This window comes from Bufo bufo, chromosome 7, assembly GCF_905171765.1.
Source record: "Bufo bufo chromosome 7, aBufBuf1.1, whole genome shotgun sequence".
Lineage (NCBI taxonomy): Eukaryota > Metazoa > Chordata > Amphibia > Anura > Bufonidae > Bufo > Bufo bufo.
In genome coordinates, this window is record NC_053395.1 from 207139646 (window position 1) to 207157503 (window position 17858).

Below are 17858 nucleotides of genomic sequence, written 5' to 3' on the forward strand. Positions count from 1 at the left end.
AGCACCCACTTCTAGCGCGGCTCATCTCTAGGATAAACCTGAAGGAACATAATATCCCACGTGTCTAATTTACGGAGATCAGATTCCAATAACTAAAACCTAACAATCTGAAGGGCCGTTCCCCAGAACCAGAGTTTGATCCAGTCTCATGAACAGAGACCTACAAGCCGCGCCAAAGGGTCCGAGAGCGCGAAAGAAACTGACGGTCATAACCTCAATATCAGATTCAAAGGACCAAAACCTAATAATCAGAAGGGCCATTCCCAAGAACTGGAGTTTGCGTCATCTCGGGGAGAGACCTCCGAGCCGTGTCAAAGGGACCTGACAGCTCCAAAGAGACAGTCAGAACTGAAAGAAGACGGGGCGATTTGACGAGTTTATGACTGTCAGTAGACAGCTGCTCCTGTAAATTACAGGCAATGAGAGCCTATAAAAAGCAGAGCAACCGTGTAAATGCCGAAAGCCACAATGTAAATCTGCAGGCAGCGGCGAGGTCGGGGAATCCTGCTCCTCCGATTTAAAGGCACAGGCTCCTATTATGGGAACGGTACATCTCATTTCCATTGACACAGATAAGGCGCTCACATATCCACTGTTGTGTGAACGCGGCCTTAAAGGGTTTTCTGGGATCTAACATTTAAGGCCCATCTCTAGGCCTGGCAATCCACGTGCGATCGCTGGACTCCCGTGAACTATACTGACCATCAGCCGCTTGTCCGTACATGTGCGGTGCTCCTACAGCAGTACCAACCCATGAGAGGGCGCTATGGCCCCTTTGATCTGAAAACAGGTAGGGGTCCCGGTGGTCAGACCTTCGCCAATCGCACCCTATCGGCCTATCTTAAGGCCTCACGCACACGACCATACCCGTTTTGGGGTCCACAAAATACGGATACCATCCTCATTTTTAAAAAAAATTTTGCTGACCCATTGACTTCAATAGGACACGTTCTATAACAGAGGTCAGCAACCTCCGGCACTCCAGCGGTTGTGAAACTACAACTCCCAGCATGCCCCAGTCACTTCTTTAGGAGTTCAGAGAGCAACCAGGCATGCTGGGAGTTGTAGTTATACCACAGCTGGAGTCTTGCTGGCCCCTGTTCTATAATTTGCGGAACGGACAGGCCACAGTGGTCATCCATGTGCTGTCCACCTCCGTATTATAGAGCAGGTCCTAATATGGAGTCCACTCGCCCGTCGAAGTCAACGGGTCTGCAAAAAATGCGGATGGCGCATGGACGGTAGACTGATTTTGTGGATGGCAAAACGGACACGGCCGTGTGCACGAGGATGTCACTTCCCTAGGGGTTCTCCGATTAATAGATAAAAACCTTAAAATGCCCGATGTGCCGATCCACGCTGGGCCTGCTTTGATGACGTCACTTTCATAGTTCATGTGACCACTGCAGCCAATCACCAGCCTCAGTGGTCATGTGTGAACGCCGAGGCTGGCGATTGGCTGCAGCGCCAGAGGAACGACGAGCGGCAGGTGCGGCGATGTGGGAGCAGCGAGGACAGTGTAAGGGTCCATTCACACGTCCGTAAGTGTTTTGCGGATCCGAAAACTGCGGATCCGCACATCACAGACACTATAATAGAAAATGCCTTTTCTGGTCCGCAATTGCGGACAAGAATAGGACATGTTCTATTTTTTCCAGGAACGAAATTGCGGATCCCGATAAAACGGATGCGGATCCAGGAAATGTGGATTTGCATCCGTTCCAGCCCCATTGAAAGTGAATGGGTCCGCAAATTGCGGAACAAATGCGGACCCAAATTACGGACGTGTGAATGGACCCTAAAGGCAAGGTTTTAATTTACGTATGCCGCCTGACATTGGAGAACCCCTTTAATGACCAGGACGTGATGGGGACCGGCGAGAGGACATTCAGAGACCTTAAAACCGAGGATCTCGCAACTGCCAAGCCCCGAAAGAGTGTGAAAACGAGCCATTTCACACCAGTGTAACCGACGCACGCAGAACAGGAAGACGCTCGCTGCGCAGGAAGTAACACTAAGTGAGGGGGAGACGAAAGCGGAAGCTTCTAACCCACCGCCGAAACCAGAAAACCATCTATGTAGAAATGTGGTCAGAGCCACAAAATCTCAGCCCGAGAGCAAAAACTACAATAACCACACGTTCCCCGGCACACAATCGTAAAGCTTCATCACCGTCACACACGTGAGCAAACAAGGGGCGCCGCCCGCGACTCATAGTGACGCCAGTATGTCGGCCGTGTTCACACATTCAGGTCTATAGTGAATCATGAAATTCACTTCTTTTTTTTTGCATTGCACTTAAGCGACTGTAACGTGGCACGTCCGGGGCATGGGCACACTGCAGCGGCGTAGTTTACACAGTTTTTCCTGTGAGGATTTTCCGCTCAGAAACCTGCACGCGTTACTTGTCAAGTCTGTGCCAGATTTGACCCCGATCTCAACCTTTGCAACGCAAAAGGGTGAAATCTGCAATGAAAAATCCTCAAAAGCATTCGACTAGTCGGGTCCATTTCCGCGGGGAAAACTTCCGCACACTGGGGGATATTTATCAAACTGGTGTAAAGTAGAGCGGGCTCAGTTGCCCATAGCGACCATTCGGATTCCTCCTTTCATTTTCCAAAGGAGCTGTCAAAAATGAAAGGTGGAATCCGATTGGTTGCCATGGGCAAATGAGCCAGCTCTACTTTACACCAGTTTGATAAATCTCCCCCAGTGTGCGGACATTGGCTGGTACTGCAGAAAACCTGGGCCGTGGGCAAATACCTTTAGGCCTTTTACTAAGAAAAAGCCATTGCATAAAATGGTACAATAAAACACCCCGAAAAACCCCACAAAATCCACATAGCATTTTTTTTCCAATAATTTTTTTTTTTAAAAGTATGTGAAAGAAACCTAACGGGAGTTCTGCTGGACAGGGGGCCCAATATGCAGATTCCGGGGTCTCCGCAGACTGGCAGCACAGGGGCCTCGTGTCACTGTGTGCACGCACATCGTGTCCGCTCGTATTACTGTGAGAGCACCAGTCATCGTATCCAAAGCCTCGTTTTCTTTCACTACGCTCCGCGGTGATTAACCCCACATCCATGTAGTCATCTACTGGTTTTACAACACTGACATACTACAACACCCAGCAGCCTCAGCTTTCCCTGCGCAGCGCAGGACGTCATCTCAGTGCCGGGTAAGTCGAGCAGCGCATGTGTCAACTACCTTCACTTTTTATGTAACGTGCGCCACGATTGCAATTCTCCTGGCGCGCTCTGAAGCCATGTCTCTGTCACGATTGCAATACCCACAATTCAAGGCTGGACACCCCCTTAGGGCAAACGCACACACAGCCGTTTTCTCCTCGAAGCTGACCTTTCAGTATCAGCGGAGGAAGGAAGGTCTGGTGCACACAGACGCACGCGTTTCAGTCGGACAGCAGGACATACAACTGCCATGAGTGGCCAATTCCCAGCGTACAAAATATTAACTCCTTAAACATTTTTTTCAGCTCGGGGACCAGGCCAATTTTTTTTTTACATGTCACGTGACCGTACTTTTGCACACCAGCATATCCCGCGTGTGTTCTTACACAGTCCCCTGTTAGGGCGCACGGAGAGCCTATCCTGGGTCCTGGGGGCTCTTCCTAGTGACGCCAGCCTCCCGGGGCTCCATCCCTCGTACAACCATGAAGGGGTTCACTATCAGGGACGGAATTTTCTCTCCGATCCCGGCAGGAAATGCGCTGGTGGTCTAGCGGGCTCTTGGATTGCCATCATGTGGCACGTACTCCTATTTTTGCAGTAGAAAAGATTTGCACACGAGTCTCACTTCTAATCCGTGCCCTCCCCTCCTGTGGACAGTGGATTCACTATGCAAACGGAGCAGGGACCACGACTCAGATTTCCGGTTTCTATTACAGACAGCAAAACGAAGCCGTCATTACACTATTTATATCTGTAGGTTCCCTTTAAGCAGGACGCCCAGCATATTCTCATAGGCTCTGTGCACACTGGGAAAAAATAAAAATATCCGATTTTTAAACCATTGTGGCCACTAATGAAAGCAAGCCACTTCTAGGTCTAGACAGAAGCATACGTCAGATGTATGTGTATATATATATATGCCATTCGAACAATTAAAAAAAACAAAAAACAACAACAAAAAACGTATGCAGTACGGAAAAACATGCATTTTTGTGTGTGTGTGTATGAAGCCATAGGGCTGTATTACACCAACCATTGGTCTGATGGGACAGATATTGGTCAGACGTAACCGCCATAATCTGCTGACACGGACCTGGAGACATGGTCCAGTATACAGTGCTGCAGCAAGAGGTACCTGACCCCCCCCCCCCCCCCAATTACAGAAATCTCTCCGATTAGGCTCCATGCACACGGCAGTGTCATTTATGCGGATTTCTGCGTTTCTGCATGCGTAACTTGCCAATTTAGTCACGGATTTTGATGTGGATTTGCCCCAGACCTCGCCCTCTCTGCAGCGCAAATAGTGAAATCTGCACAAAAAGGTGACGTTGTGGATTTCAAAAATCAATTTCCACGCACAAAATCTTGAAAATGTCATAAGCTTAGCTGGTGCTGCACTGGGCTACCTGCCCGCGCTGCGCATTACATACGGATTCTTGTACGGTAAAAACCGCAGTGTAGCACAGTACCAGCAGAGCGAATGAGATCAGACAAAACTGCATCAAATCCGCACCAAAGATCCCAAGTTAGGCCACTTCCACACGAGCGTGACGGATCGGCTCCGGGTGCGTTCAGTGAAACTCGCACTATTTTGCAAGCAAGTTCAGTCAGTTTTGTCTGCGATTGCGTTCAGTTTTTTTTGCGCACGGGTGCAATGCGTTTTGATGCGTTTTTCACGCGCGCAATAAAAAAACTAAAGGTTTACAAACATCTCTTAGCAACCAACAGTGAATAACGCATCGCACCTGCACTTGCTTCCGGATGCAATGCGTTTTTCACTGAGGCCCCATTCAGGTCTATGGGGCCAGGGCTGCGTAAAAAACGCAAAATGTAGAACATGCTGCGCTTTTCACGCAACACAGAACTGATGCGTGAAATTTTTTTTTTTTTAAAAACACTCCTGTGCACAGACCCATTGAAATGAATGGGTCAGGATTCAGTGTGCGTGCTATGTGTTCGCATCACGCATTGCACCCGTGCGGAAATAGGGGCCTAACACATTCGGTTTTTGGCTCAGAAATATTTCATAGACTACAATTACGTTAATATAAATAGAAAATCCACATACAAATTTTTATAAAATGGATCCGCAAAAGAAAAAAAAAAAAAGTTGGCATACGGATGGCATACGGACCGCAAAACACATACGTTCGTGTGCATGTAGCCTTACACTGCAGATTTTCCGCACCATGTGTATATACCCTTAGATAACGGCAAAATCTACATGCCACGTGGTTTCCGCAAACCACAGTTCACATGCGTCAGAAATCTGAGCAGCGAAAAAAAAAAAAAAAAAACACTGCATAAATAGGTAGCACATCAATCAGGTCTCCTGCACACAACCTTGTCCGTTTCTGCGGTCCACAAATCGCAGATCTGCATAAAAAGACGGATATTAGCTGAAAGCCTGCCGCCATTTTTTTTCTCCTGCAGAAATGTCCCATCCTTGTCTGCAAAAAGGACAAGAATAGGACGCGTTTTTTTTTTTTTTGCAGGGCCATGAAACAGACTTCCGGATGCGGACAGCACACGGGCGCTTTTGCAGACTTATTGAGGCGAATGGGTCCGCGTCCGACCCGCAAAAAACACGTCCCAAAGCTACGGCCGTGTGCATGAGCCCTTATCAGGGGGCAGCAGGGTGGATTAAAATCAATGATTTTTTTTAAAAAAATCAAAAAAAAATCTGATTTTTTTTTATTTAAATCAGATTATTCAGTCAATGGGGACGGATCTGTTTGAAAATTGAGCCATATTGTGTCAACTTCAAACGGATCCGTCCCCATTGACTTCCATTGTAAGTCTGGACGGATCCGTTTGCCTCCGCACGGCCAGGCGGACACCCGAACGCTGCAAGCTGCGTTCAGGTGTCCGTCTGCTGAGCAGAGCGGAGGACAAACGCTGCCAGACTGATGCATTCTGAGCGGATCCACATCGTTCGGGGCCGCTTGTGAGACCCTTCAAACGGAGCTCACAAGCGGAGCCCTGAACGCTAGTGTGAAAGTAGCCTAAGCTTTTCTTGTGTAGGCTGGGCTGACAGTCTAAGTTTCTTAAAATATATATATTTTCTTTAGCCAAATTAGTTAACAAACATGGATGTTTAAGAAAATAAAATGCTGTAATGTTATTGTTTTAGTTGAATAAATCCTATTTAAATTGTTATTATTAAGGTAATGATTATTTTTCTCCTTACTAAGTACAACAGAAAAATTGTCCAAATATGAATCTTTATGTAAAAAACTATGATTTAAATAGAAACATAGAATGTGTCGGCAGATAAGAACCATTTGGCTCATCTAGTCTGCCCAATATATCTGAATCCTATGGATAGCCCCTGGCCCTATCTTATATGAAGGATGGCCTTATGCCTATCCCATGCATGCTTAAACTCCTCCACTGTATTTGCAGCTGCCACTTCTGCAGGAAGGCTATTCCAGGCATCCACTACTCTCTCAGTAAAGTAATACTTCCTGATGTTACTTTTAAACCTTTGCCCCTCTAATTTAAAACTATGTCCTCTTGTAGCAGTTTTTCTTCTTTTAAATATTCTCTCCTCTTAAATCAAGCCTTACTGACTAGTGATTTAAATCGTGATTTAAATTGGTTTGATTTCAATCAAATCCACCCTGGGGGGCAGAAAACACAGAAGAGTAGCCCCAGTGAATGACAATGGGCCTGACCCTTGGGCGCGCTGCGCAAATCATCTGATGTGTGGACAGCCCCTTTCTGTGTATACTTAGGACCCCCTGCTGGCAGAAGTCATACCTGCGAGAACAGGACCCGTCCCCTGCACGTGGAGTTATTTCAAGAACTCGAGAAGGGACATGTAAGGAGAGGAGAAAGGAATTGCAATAATCTGCTAAGAAAAACAGGGGGCTTTGCAGGAGCGCGAGCGGCCATTTCTCAGGTCCGTGCACTCTGCTGCCAGGGGTAGAGGAGCTGGCGGCTCGCCACCTTCCAGCAAAGGAAATATTGATTCCGATTCTGAGACTGATGCCATTTAAACAAGAAGGAAAAAAAAAAAAGGACTGGGTAATAAATATGCATGCCTATGCTGCAATGCAGCTCTTAAAGTGGTTTGTAGGGCCGGCACAGCGCTCACATGGTGTAGGACAGAGTCTCCTCTGCCATGTTCTAGGCTGGTCTCCGTGTGCCGACTCCCTGCTGAGCTGGGGCTGGGCTCCTGCTTATACACGGCAGCCAATCTGAAGGCACAGAGCTGCAGGATTTTAGAAGTGACGGATCTGGCATTGCTGGTCACTACCAGAACGCCGTCTGGCCCCATGAACTATAACCTGGCCGTGATACAGCAAACGTGGACTGGCTGGACAAATACCGCTGCAAAAAGCATTTATTTGTTTTTTGTCAAGCCAATGCTCGGCGTTGTGTGCGGGAACAGCCTACCGGCACTGCGAAACCATTGGGGATTTTATAACCCATTGGAACCTCGGATGGGCCGTTAACAGGTGACAATCTAGTGCCCGCTACGGGCAATTACAGCAAATGGTCAGTCACCAAAAGACCACGAAAAAAATCACTGGAAAAAGCGGCCAAATAGATAGCTGGATTGAACCGTACCCTGGGGTCATCTCACTATGAAAACTGGAATCGGAAACCCCTGGCAATAAGCAGCGATCACCGGGGGGCGCTGCAGCCATACATATATCTCCCTTGAGCGGTCGGGCCAGGTCTGCTAATGCGGGAGTTACTGCTAGTCCACCTGGCTTATAGAGGGGGTCCTATCCGTGGTTTGCGGTCCACAAAGCACACACGGTCGGGTGAACTGCACCAGCAGTGTCCACTTCATTCTCAGGATCACTGGAGGACCCGGAGAGATCAGACCCCCACCGATCATAACGTAGTGGCATACTCTACCGATACACCGTCACTCTCCAAGATGGGGGTGACCCCCTTTAATCTGCAGCTTGCCACAGAACATCCTTACAGGAGCCGCACTGCAGGCCTGGCTCTAGGAGAACTATTTCACTATAAAGCTGAATTCTCTATGAAGCCCCCCCCCCCCCCCCCCCCAAAGAAGTAACACGGTGGCCGTTACCTCCCACGCATTATGCAAAAGGTTCCAGAGAAGAGCGACTGGCTTGTCACGATGGCAGCGCTCAGACCAGTCACGGCACGCCGAGCAGCTTCGGATCCACAACGCACGTTACACATGCCAACATCAATTTCCACAAATAATTTTAAAAAACGCCATCCGAGAGCCAAGGAACATGTCTGCACAGCGCTGAAATGCACCACCAGTCCGCCATGGCCCTACACAGAAATCCTGCAGGCTGCAGCCACACACACGCAGTTTTTCATGCAGTTTTTATTTTTGCGCCAAAAACCAGAAGTGGATTCCAAAAGAAACGTAAAAGGAAGGGTTTCGCCTCAGTGCAGGATCCGCTTCTGGCTGCATGCACCGCGTGAAAATTTCTTTCCGCAGGGATTTAACGGATCCCCTCTAAAGGCTGCAGAAACTGTCCGCTCACGAACTGACCTGCGGTGCGCATTTTAAAATGACACAGCGTGACAACCTGTTTCGTGGATTTTCACTGCGGACTTCACTCTTCTGCAGATCTAAACTGCGATTTTGGTTGCGGATTTCACCTCTCACATTGAACGGCGCCAAAAAGCCACAAAACAGACAGACATGCTGCAGATTTTAAAATCCGCGCCGCACGTCAGTGTACGCGCTTACAATTTCCGCAGGTTGTGGACGACATCTGTCAGAATCTCCTCCTGCAATACGCTGCATTGGAAAATCCACCCTTAGGCCTCATGCACACGACCGTTGTTGTGGTCCGCATTCGAGGGGCAGTTTTTGTGGCTCGGGTGCGGACCCATTCACTTCAATGGGGCCGCAAAAAATGCGGACAGCACTCCGTGTGCTTTCTGCATCCGTTGCTCCTTTCCGTGGTCTGCAAAAAAAAAATATATATATAACCTGCCCTATTCTTGTCCGCGTTTTGCAGACAAGAATAGGCAGTTATATTAATGGCTGTCCGAGCCGTTCCGCAAATTGCCATCCGTGTTTTGCAGATCCACAATTTGCGGACCGCAAAACACACAACGGTCGTGTGCATGAGGCCTAACACTGACCTAATGCTGTCCGTGTCATCCAATACATTCCAGAACTGTAAGGGTTACATAGCATCATAAATCAATATAATGTCATACGGGGCCTTGGCAGTGCTGGGAGGTCAGGACGGGTGCTGTGCTGCGAATCCGCAGCGCGACACCCGCTCAACACCCATTCGTCCAGAGAATCTGAATTTCTAGATTACTTCTGGATTGAGGGAGGTTTCACAGATTTTTTATTTTTATTTTTTTATAGCCACTTTTTTTATTTTTACTTTTTTAGCAAAAACACAGTGCCTTGCCTACACGCGGTGTTTTAAGAACGCTTCCCGGCATCTTCTTTTAAATCCCAGCATGTCTTTTCACTTTGAATTTTTCCCCATAGACAGGGAAAAAATGTTTATTTTTATTTTTTTTATAAAACACTGGGTGACTAAGGGTACTTTCACACTTGCGGCAGAGAGATTCGGCAAGCAGTTCCGGCGACGGATCAGGCAAAACGTATGCCAACTGATGGCATTAGTAAGTCTTAAAAATGCCTGATCAGTCGAAAAAATGCATTGAAATGCCGGACCCGTCTTTCCGGTGTCATCCGGCAAAAACGGATCCAGCATTTATTTTTTTTCAGCTTTTTTTTCAGTCTGCGCATGCGCAGACCGGAAGGACGGCACTAATACATTCCTATGGGAAAAAATGCCGGATCCGGCATTCAGGCAAGTCTTCAGTTTTTTTCGCCAGAGATAAAACCGTAGCATGCTGCGGTTTTCTCTTTTGCCTTATCAGTCAAAACGACTGAACTGAAGACATCCTGATGCATCCTGAATGGATTACTCTCCATTCAGAATGCATGGGGATAAAACTGATCAGTTCTTTTCCGGTATAGAGCCCCTGTGACGGAACTCAATACCGAAAAAGAAAAACGCAAGTGTGAAAGTACCCTAAAGCCTCGTATACATTTTGCAGTTGGGAACAGGACAAGTTCTATAATTTGTGGAAAGGTCACACGGCTCCATGTCATACTGATCGGGCACGGACCAAAACTATGGTCTTGAGCATGAAGCCAAAAACCTGCCAACCGGGAAAAAATAAATAAAAAAATAAAGCCAGAATTGAACCTTCAAACCCTCCACATGCGCACTCCGCTCTTTATACACACACATCACGCAGCTCCATTTTCATGACAGGAAGTGAGGAAATAACCCAAAGTCGCCTTCGAGGGAAAGTGTAAAATTTCTCAGTTTGTTTAGAAAAAAAAAGCAGCGAACGAAAAAGTGACACAAACTGAAAATCCACACGACACTAAACAGAATACAAAATCACTATGAAACATACACCTCTATTCTATACCCTGTAGCTCTCTCCAGTATGGGAGAGTTCCGCCGCGCTGCTCATCCTGAGCTTCCAGTTTCATGAACAGAATGCCCAAAATGACAGTGCAGACTGACAGGCACATAAAAATTTAATGAGATAAACATGTCCTTCTTTTCTTCCTTCCTTCTCTCAGCCATTTGATCGGAGATCCATAGGATGAGAAAGTCCTGATGTGAGGCGGCGGCGGATGTCCGAGCCTCTACTCCGCGACGTTACGTAATAGAAGGCGGCAGAAAGGAACGTGCAGCGAGATTCTCACCGTCTTGGCTTCACCCCTGATTAAACATATTAGGCACTTAAAGAAGCAAAAAAATAAAATAAAATAAAAAAAATCGAATTGATCAAGATTTAAGCTTTTCATTTTAAACAAAGCGTACGGCCTCCATCTGGCCCCCGGCTGGCAGAACCTGCACTTTCACAACCCGACGTAGCCGCGCGGAATCAATACCACTATAGACCCCCCTCCTCTATTTAATAACCACAAGGAAACGGATCCATTCAGCGGCGCTCGGAGAGGTGAAGCTTTACAAATGCAGCTGAACGTCTGCACTTAGCCAACAATGCGGGGCCTAACTAACCGTGAGTAAGGAGGGAAATGGAGAGCTGAATGGCACTGGGCACCGCGCCGCTGAAGCCGGACCCAGTCCGCCGGCTGGAGGGACGGATAACTCTCACACGACGCATTTACATCGCTTCTGTTCGCAAACCCCAAAGTCTTTAATGCTGAGTGGCTGCAGCGCTCCGCTACCCTCTATAATGTATGAGCGGGGATCACACAGGGGGACCTCCTATATGCTGCAGCCCCATGATGATTAAAGGGGTTGTCCGCACCAAGCCCCCTTAAGTGATCTAAAATAAGAAAATAAGCCATACTCCCCTAACGCTGCGTTAAGGTTCTACCGGCTGCAGTGGTGACGTTCCGAGCACACGGGTCACCGCTGCAGCCTGAACAGCGACGGCCTGTGTACTGCTGAGGCCAAGGCTTGGCTGCGCAGTGACCCGTGTCCCTGCTGCAGCCAGCAAGTGGCGGGGGAGGCCCGGAAGCGGCCAGGGCAGAAACAGGGAAAGTAGGACTTCTTTTATCATTTTAGCACAGTGACAGGGGGCTGTCCAAGTATTTATTGGAACTCAGACACCCCCTTTAATCTGTGCTCCCACAACTCAGCACAATGCAGCTCTGCCTAGCACATATAGAGCACTGTTCATGCTGATCCTCCTGGTTCATTAAACGAATAACAGAGCTGCACACAGAAGAGCAGCCGTTGTGCAACTTTTTGACATTTATAACATGACAGTTATGGTGGGCCCGTGTCCGTGATTCAGAGTGCGTTAAGGGGGAGGCGGTCGCCTGGTTTGGGACCACTAAACCGCCAGCATGCCCACTCGTCCGTCTCTGCAAAGTATAGGAAATGAAGATAACTTAAAGCAGGCATCTGCAACCTGTGGCGTTCTGAAACTACAACTCCCAGAATCCTCCTTTCACTCCTATGGGAGTTGAAGTTTCACAGCAGATGGAGTTGCTGATCCTTGACTTAGAGGTTGAGCGCATGCGCAGTGAATACAGCACATCTTGCATACGCCGGTCCCCTCTCCCAGTAAGTTTGAAAATTCATTTGCTATACTTTGCAGGGGTAGAACCGGAACCCGAAAGCCCCAGCTGCCTAATGGGACGCTGGCGAGTTTATGGACCGCAACCAGTTGAAAGGTCCTCCTCAAAGCTCTGCCGGATGCAGCCGGGGTCCCTCTTTAGGCCTCCATTGGCTCAAATAGGGCACAGACCCGTCAGCCGGCTGGACCGAGATCCGGTGCAACCGTGACAAAGGAAAAAAACATTTCCATTCAATAGAAGATGCTGCAAAACCTAAATGGCACGCTACTCCCGGCACCGCCACACTGTAACAGCATGCACAAAGTCAGTGTGTGGCCCGGCCTCAAAGAGATCTATCTATCCACGGATCATCTAGCAACAAATGCAAAATCCATCTGAAAACCGATCACACCAGGCAGTGATGGAAGGTAGAAAATTAGGGAGAGAAACAAAAAAAAAAAACAAAAAAAAAAAACACCCCCCTCCCCCCGGAATGTCACCTTCCATTACGTGAGAAATGCAACTGCAGCAACATATCTGTCACCGGGAGGATTTGCGCTCCGTGTTTGCCTATAGCCGGCCACCTGCTTACACCACTTACAGCCAGATCATCTAACAGACGCTCCCCTTCCAGCTGTTTTTAATGTACAGTATCGGGGCGCCATTACTTGCACCGATACGCGGGCACGTTGCTTGAGTGTCGAGCTCGGCAAATATGATGGGGCCCCCCATCTTTCTTATAAGACGGCAATACATTAAAAAAAAAAAAAAAGGTTGAGTTTCCAGCTCTGTCCTGAAATGTTCTGCCGGGCAGCGCGGGGTTAACGCTGTAGGCTCCGGAGGGCGGACATCTGGGAGCCTGGCAGGGGCCCAGCTAATAGCAGGAGCGCAGGCTTACCTGACAGGCACTACTGGAAAGGCAGCAAACCGCGCTTATGGACGGACGCAGGGGCCCGTGGGATGAGAACGTGGAGCCAAAAAGCGAGGGGGGTCAGCTGCAAACCCAAACTGACACACCGCATGCACCCCCCTACACCGACACGTGCGGCGACTGGGGCTCGGGGTCTTCTCCGTGTGATGCCGTCTTGGGTAAAGGTTGCAGGAAGACGCAGTAAAAATGTAACATGATGGGAGTGATACATTGCAATGGACAATGAAATCTAGGGGGTGATGATGGAAGCACAACATGACCCCATACAGTCCGTTTCATACTGTTATGTACCCCAAATAGTACTACATGAAGCAGCAAGTTTACATCCAGATATAAACCAACGTACGTGCTGCAGAAAAGCCACAGCACAGAAGTAACTGGCCCCGGAGGGCCCCACAGGCATCCACTACATGTACCCCTCCGGAGCAGCACCCAGCGACATGTACAGATCACATATTAGTCAGATCTACTGCAATACACAGGATCCCCTGCAGTCAGTACAAGCCTTCAACGTAGATCTATCACATGAATCTAGGGAGGGACACTGGATCTCTCACCCGATCCCAGCCTACAATGTGTGCACAGAGGTTACATGATCCCAGTGTAGATCTCTTACTTCATCTCTTGATCTGACATGATTCCAGTGTACATAGCGTGTACCCATGTAACCAGCACATATATAGCCTGACATGAGGCGTGTATATACCGTGTAGAGATCTTACATAACCACTGTACACATCTAATACATGATCTGAGCTTAGTGTGTACAGAGACCTAACCTGATCCCTGTATACAGTATATACCTATGACATTAGACCTCTTTATGTGCATAGCTCCTACATGATTCCTGCATATAGATCCCAGTATAGTATATGGTTCTTATGTGATCCCTATATACAGTGTGTGCAGATCTCACATGACCCCTGTATATACTATGTACATCTTAGGCTACTTTCACACTGGCGTTTTGGCTTTCAGTTTGGGAGATCCGTTCATAAGGATCCGCGCAGAATGCATCCGTTTGCCTCCGTTCCGCTCTGGAGGCTGCCTGCAGCGTTTTGGTGTCCGTCTGACTAAACTGATCCAAACGGATCCATCCTGGCACACAATGTAAGTCAATGGGGACGGATCCGTTCTCTAGGACACAATCTGACTTTCAATAGTGTTCAAGGCAGATCCGTCTTGTTACGAATAATACAAACGGATCCGTTCATGATGGATGCATGCGGTTGTATTATTGTAATGGATCCGTTTTTGCAGATCCATGACGGATCCACCCAAAACGCAAGTGTGAAAGTAGCCTTACAAGATCCCTGTATACAGTGTGAACATCTTATGTGATTCCTGTATACAGTGTGTGTAGATCTTTTATCATCTCTGTATATAGTGTGTAGCTCTGACATGACCCCTGTATATAGTGTGTAGCTCTGACATGACCCCTGTATATAGTGTGTACATCTTATGTGACCCCTGTATATAGTGTGTACATCTTATGTGACCCCTGTATATAGTGTGTACATCTTATATGACCCCTGTATATAGTGTGTACATCTTATGTGACCCCTGTATATAGTGTGTACATCTTATATGACCCCTGTATATAGTGTGTACATCTTATGTGACCCCTGTATTCATGATGTACATCTTACACGATTCCTGTATATAGTCATTAGATCTCATCAGTGTGTAGACCTGACATAACCCCTGTATATAGTCTGGATCTTGCATGATCCCTGTATACATGGCGTAGACCTTACATGATTCCGGTATAGTTGGCGGATCGCATCTGATCCCCGCACACAGCCGGCGGATCGCATCTGATTCCCGCACACAGCAGGCGGATCTCCTGTGAACCCCGCACACAGCAGGCGGATCGCATCTGATCCCCGCACACAGCAGGCGGATCGCATCTGATCCCCGCACACAGCAGGCGGATCGCATCTGATCCCCGCACACAGCCTGTGGATCGCATCTGATCCCCGCACACAGCCTGTGGATCGCATCTGATCCCCGCACACAGCCTGTGGATCGCATCTGATCCCCGCACACAGCCTGTGGATCGCATCTGATCCCCGCACACAGCCTGTGGATCGCATCTGATCCCCGCACACAGCCTGTGGATCGCATCTGATCCCCGCACACAGCCTGTGGATCGCATCTGATCCCCGCACACAGCCTGTGGATCGCATCTGATCCCCGCACACAGCCTGTGGATCGCATCTGATCCCCGCACACAGCCTGTGGATCGCATCTGATCCCCGCACACAGCCTGTGGATCGCATCTGATCCCCGCACACAGCCTGTGGATCGCATCTGATCCCCGCACACAGCCTGTGGATCGCATCTGATCCCCGCACACAGCCTGTGGATCGCATCTGATCCCCGCACACAGCCTGTGGATCGCATCTGATCCCCGCACACAGCCTGTGGATCGCATCTGATCCCTGCACACAGCCTGTGGATCGCATCTGATCCCTGCACACAGCCTGTGGATCGCATCTGATCCCCGCACACAGCCTGTGGATCGCATCTGATCCCCGCACACAGCCTGTGGATCGCATCTGATCCCCGCACACAGCCTGTGGATCGCATCTGATCCCCGCACACAGCCTGTGGATCTCCTTTGATCCCCGCACACAGCCTGTGGATCTCCTGTGATCCCCGCACACAGCCTGTGGATCTCCTGTGATCCCCGCACACAGCCTGTGGATCTCCTGTGATCCCCGCACACAGCCTGTGGATCTCCTGTGATCCCTGCACACAGCCTGTGGATCTCCTGTGATCCCCGCACACAGCCTGTGGATCTCCTGTGATCCCTGCACACAGCCTGTGGATCTCCTGTGATCCCTGCACACAGCCTGTGGATCTCCTGTGATCCCCGCACACAGCCTGTGGATCTCCTGTGATCCCCGCACACAGCCTGTGGATCTCCTGTGATCCCCGCACACAGCCTGTGGATCTCCTGTGATCCCCGCACACAGCCTGTGGATCTCCTGTGATCCCCGCACACAGCCTGTGGATCTCCTGTGATCCCCGCACACAGCCTGTAGATCTCCTGTGATCCCCGCACACAGCCTGTAGATCTCCTGTGATCCCCGCACACAGCCTGTAGATCTCCTGTGATCCCCGCACACAGCCTGTAGATCTCATGTGATCCCCGCACACAGCCTGTGGATCTCCTGTGATCCCCGCACACAGCCTGTGGATCTCCTGTGATCCCCGCACACAGCCTGTGGATCTCCTGTGATCCCCGCACACAGCCTGTAGATCTCCTGTGATCCCCGCACACAGCCTGTAGATCTCCTGTGATCCCCGCACACAGCCTGTAGATCTCCTGTGATCCCCGCACACAGCCTGTAGATCTCCTGTGATCCCTGCACACAGCCTGTAGATCTCCTGTGATCCCCGCACACAGCCTGTAGATCTCCTGTGATCCCCGCACACAGCCTGTGGATCTCCTGTGATCCCTGCACACAGCCTGTGGATCTCCTGTGATCCCTGCACACAGCCTGTAGATCTCCTGTGATCCCTGCACACAGCCTGTAGATCTCCTGTGATCCCTGCACACAGCCTGTAGATCTCCTGTGATCCCTGCACACAGCCTGTAGATCTCCTGTGATCCCTGCACACAGTCTGTGGATCTCCTGTGATCCCCGCACACAGCCTGTGGATCTCCTGTGATCCCCGCACACAGCCTGTGGATCTCCTGTGATCCCTGCACACAGCCTGTGATCCCTGCACACAGCCTGTGATCCCTGCACACAGCCTGTAGATCTCCTGTGATCCCTGCACACAGCCTGTAGATCTCATGTGATCCCTGCACACAGCCTGTAGATCTCATGTGATCCCTGCACACAGCCTGTAGATCTCATGTGATCCCTGCACACAGCCTGTAGATCTCATGTGATCCCTGCACACAGCCTGTAGATCTCCTGTGATCCCTGCACACAGTCTGTGGATCTCCTGTGATCCCTGCACACACGTGTGTCACACACAGACCTCTTACCTGACGAGCAGGAGATCAGGAACACCGCGAAGGCCAGCTTGGTGGCGGCTCCCATGGCTCCGGAGATAGATCCACACGGTACAATAATAATCAGGGTGATAATAAGGAGGGTGGGGGAGGGGAAGGTCCGCCGGGCGCCGGGTCACCAACCGGAGGGCAGAGTGAGAAGCAGCAGCAGCCGGGAGAGCGGGGCCCCCATGTCCCGGGGGTGGCGGCGAGAACACAGACACTGGAGAGGGAGGCAGAGGCGAGGACGGGATCAGGGAGGTTTCCTCTCGGTGCTCGGTCACAGGCCTGTCCCCAGTCACTGGCTCCGGTGAGGCCGCTCAGAGGCCGCGCTGCGTGTCCGGCCTACAAGACGCCTCCTCCCCACGCCGAGTCCTCTCATCGCTGCCCATTCAGTTTCACGGAGCCCGGGCCAAGATGGCGGCGCCGAACGATTGTTTTTGTTTTCTGGCCTCCTCCTCCGCGACTAACAGTCAGGGCGGAGCCGGGCGGCTCAGAGCTCCGAGTGACAGACAAGGAAGACGGCCAATCAGAACGCAGAATGGGCGGGGCTTCAGGGTACTGTCTTATAGGAGGGAAGAGTTCAAGGGGGTGGGTTCAGGAAAAGGCGTGGCTTAGAGGGCTCAGTGACGTCATAGCGGAGGTGTGACTAGATGAAGAAAAAAAATGTTAGAGCAGCAGTCACGGGAGACA

At 49.8% G+C, this 17858-nt stretch overlaps 1 protein-coding gene across 2 annotated transcripts in view; it reads right to left on the reverse strand.

Annotated features, from left to right (window-relative positions):
* Positions 1 to 17647, reverse strand: part of ACVR2A (activin A receptor type 2A) — a 56799-nt gene extending 39152 nt beyond the window's left edge. For both annotated transcript variants that reach the window (XM_040441551.1, XM_040441550.1), the window contains exon 1: positions 17160 to 17647. In XM_040441551.1, coding sequence (XP_040297485.1) covers positions 17160 to 17214 — 55 coding nt within the window. In that variant the 5' untranslated portion in view covers positions 17215 to 17647. The remainder of the gene's footprint in view (positions 1 to 17159) is intronic.
* Positions 17648 to 17858: the final 211 nt, after the last annotated feature.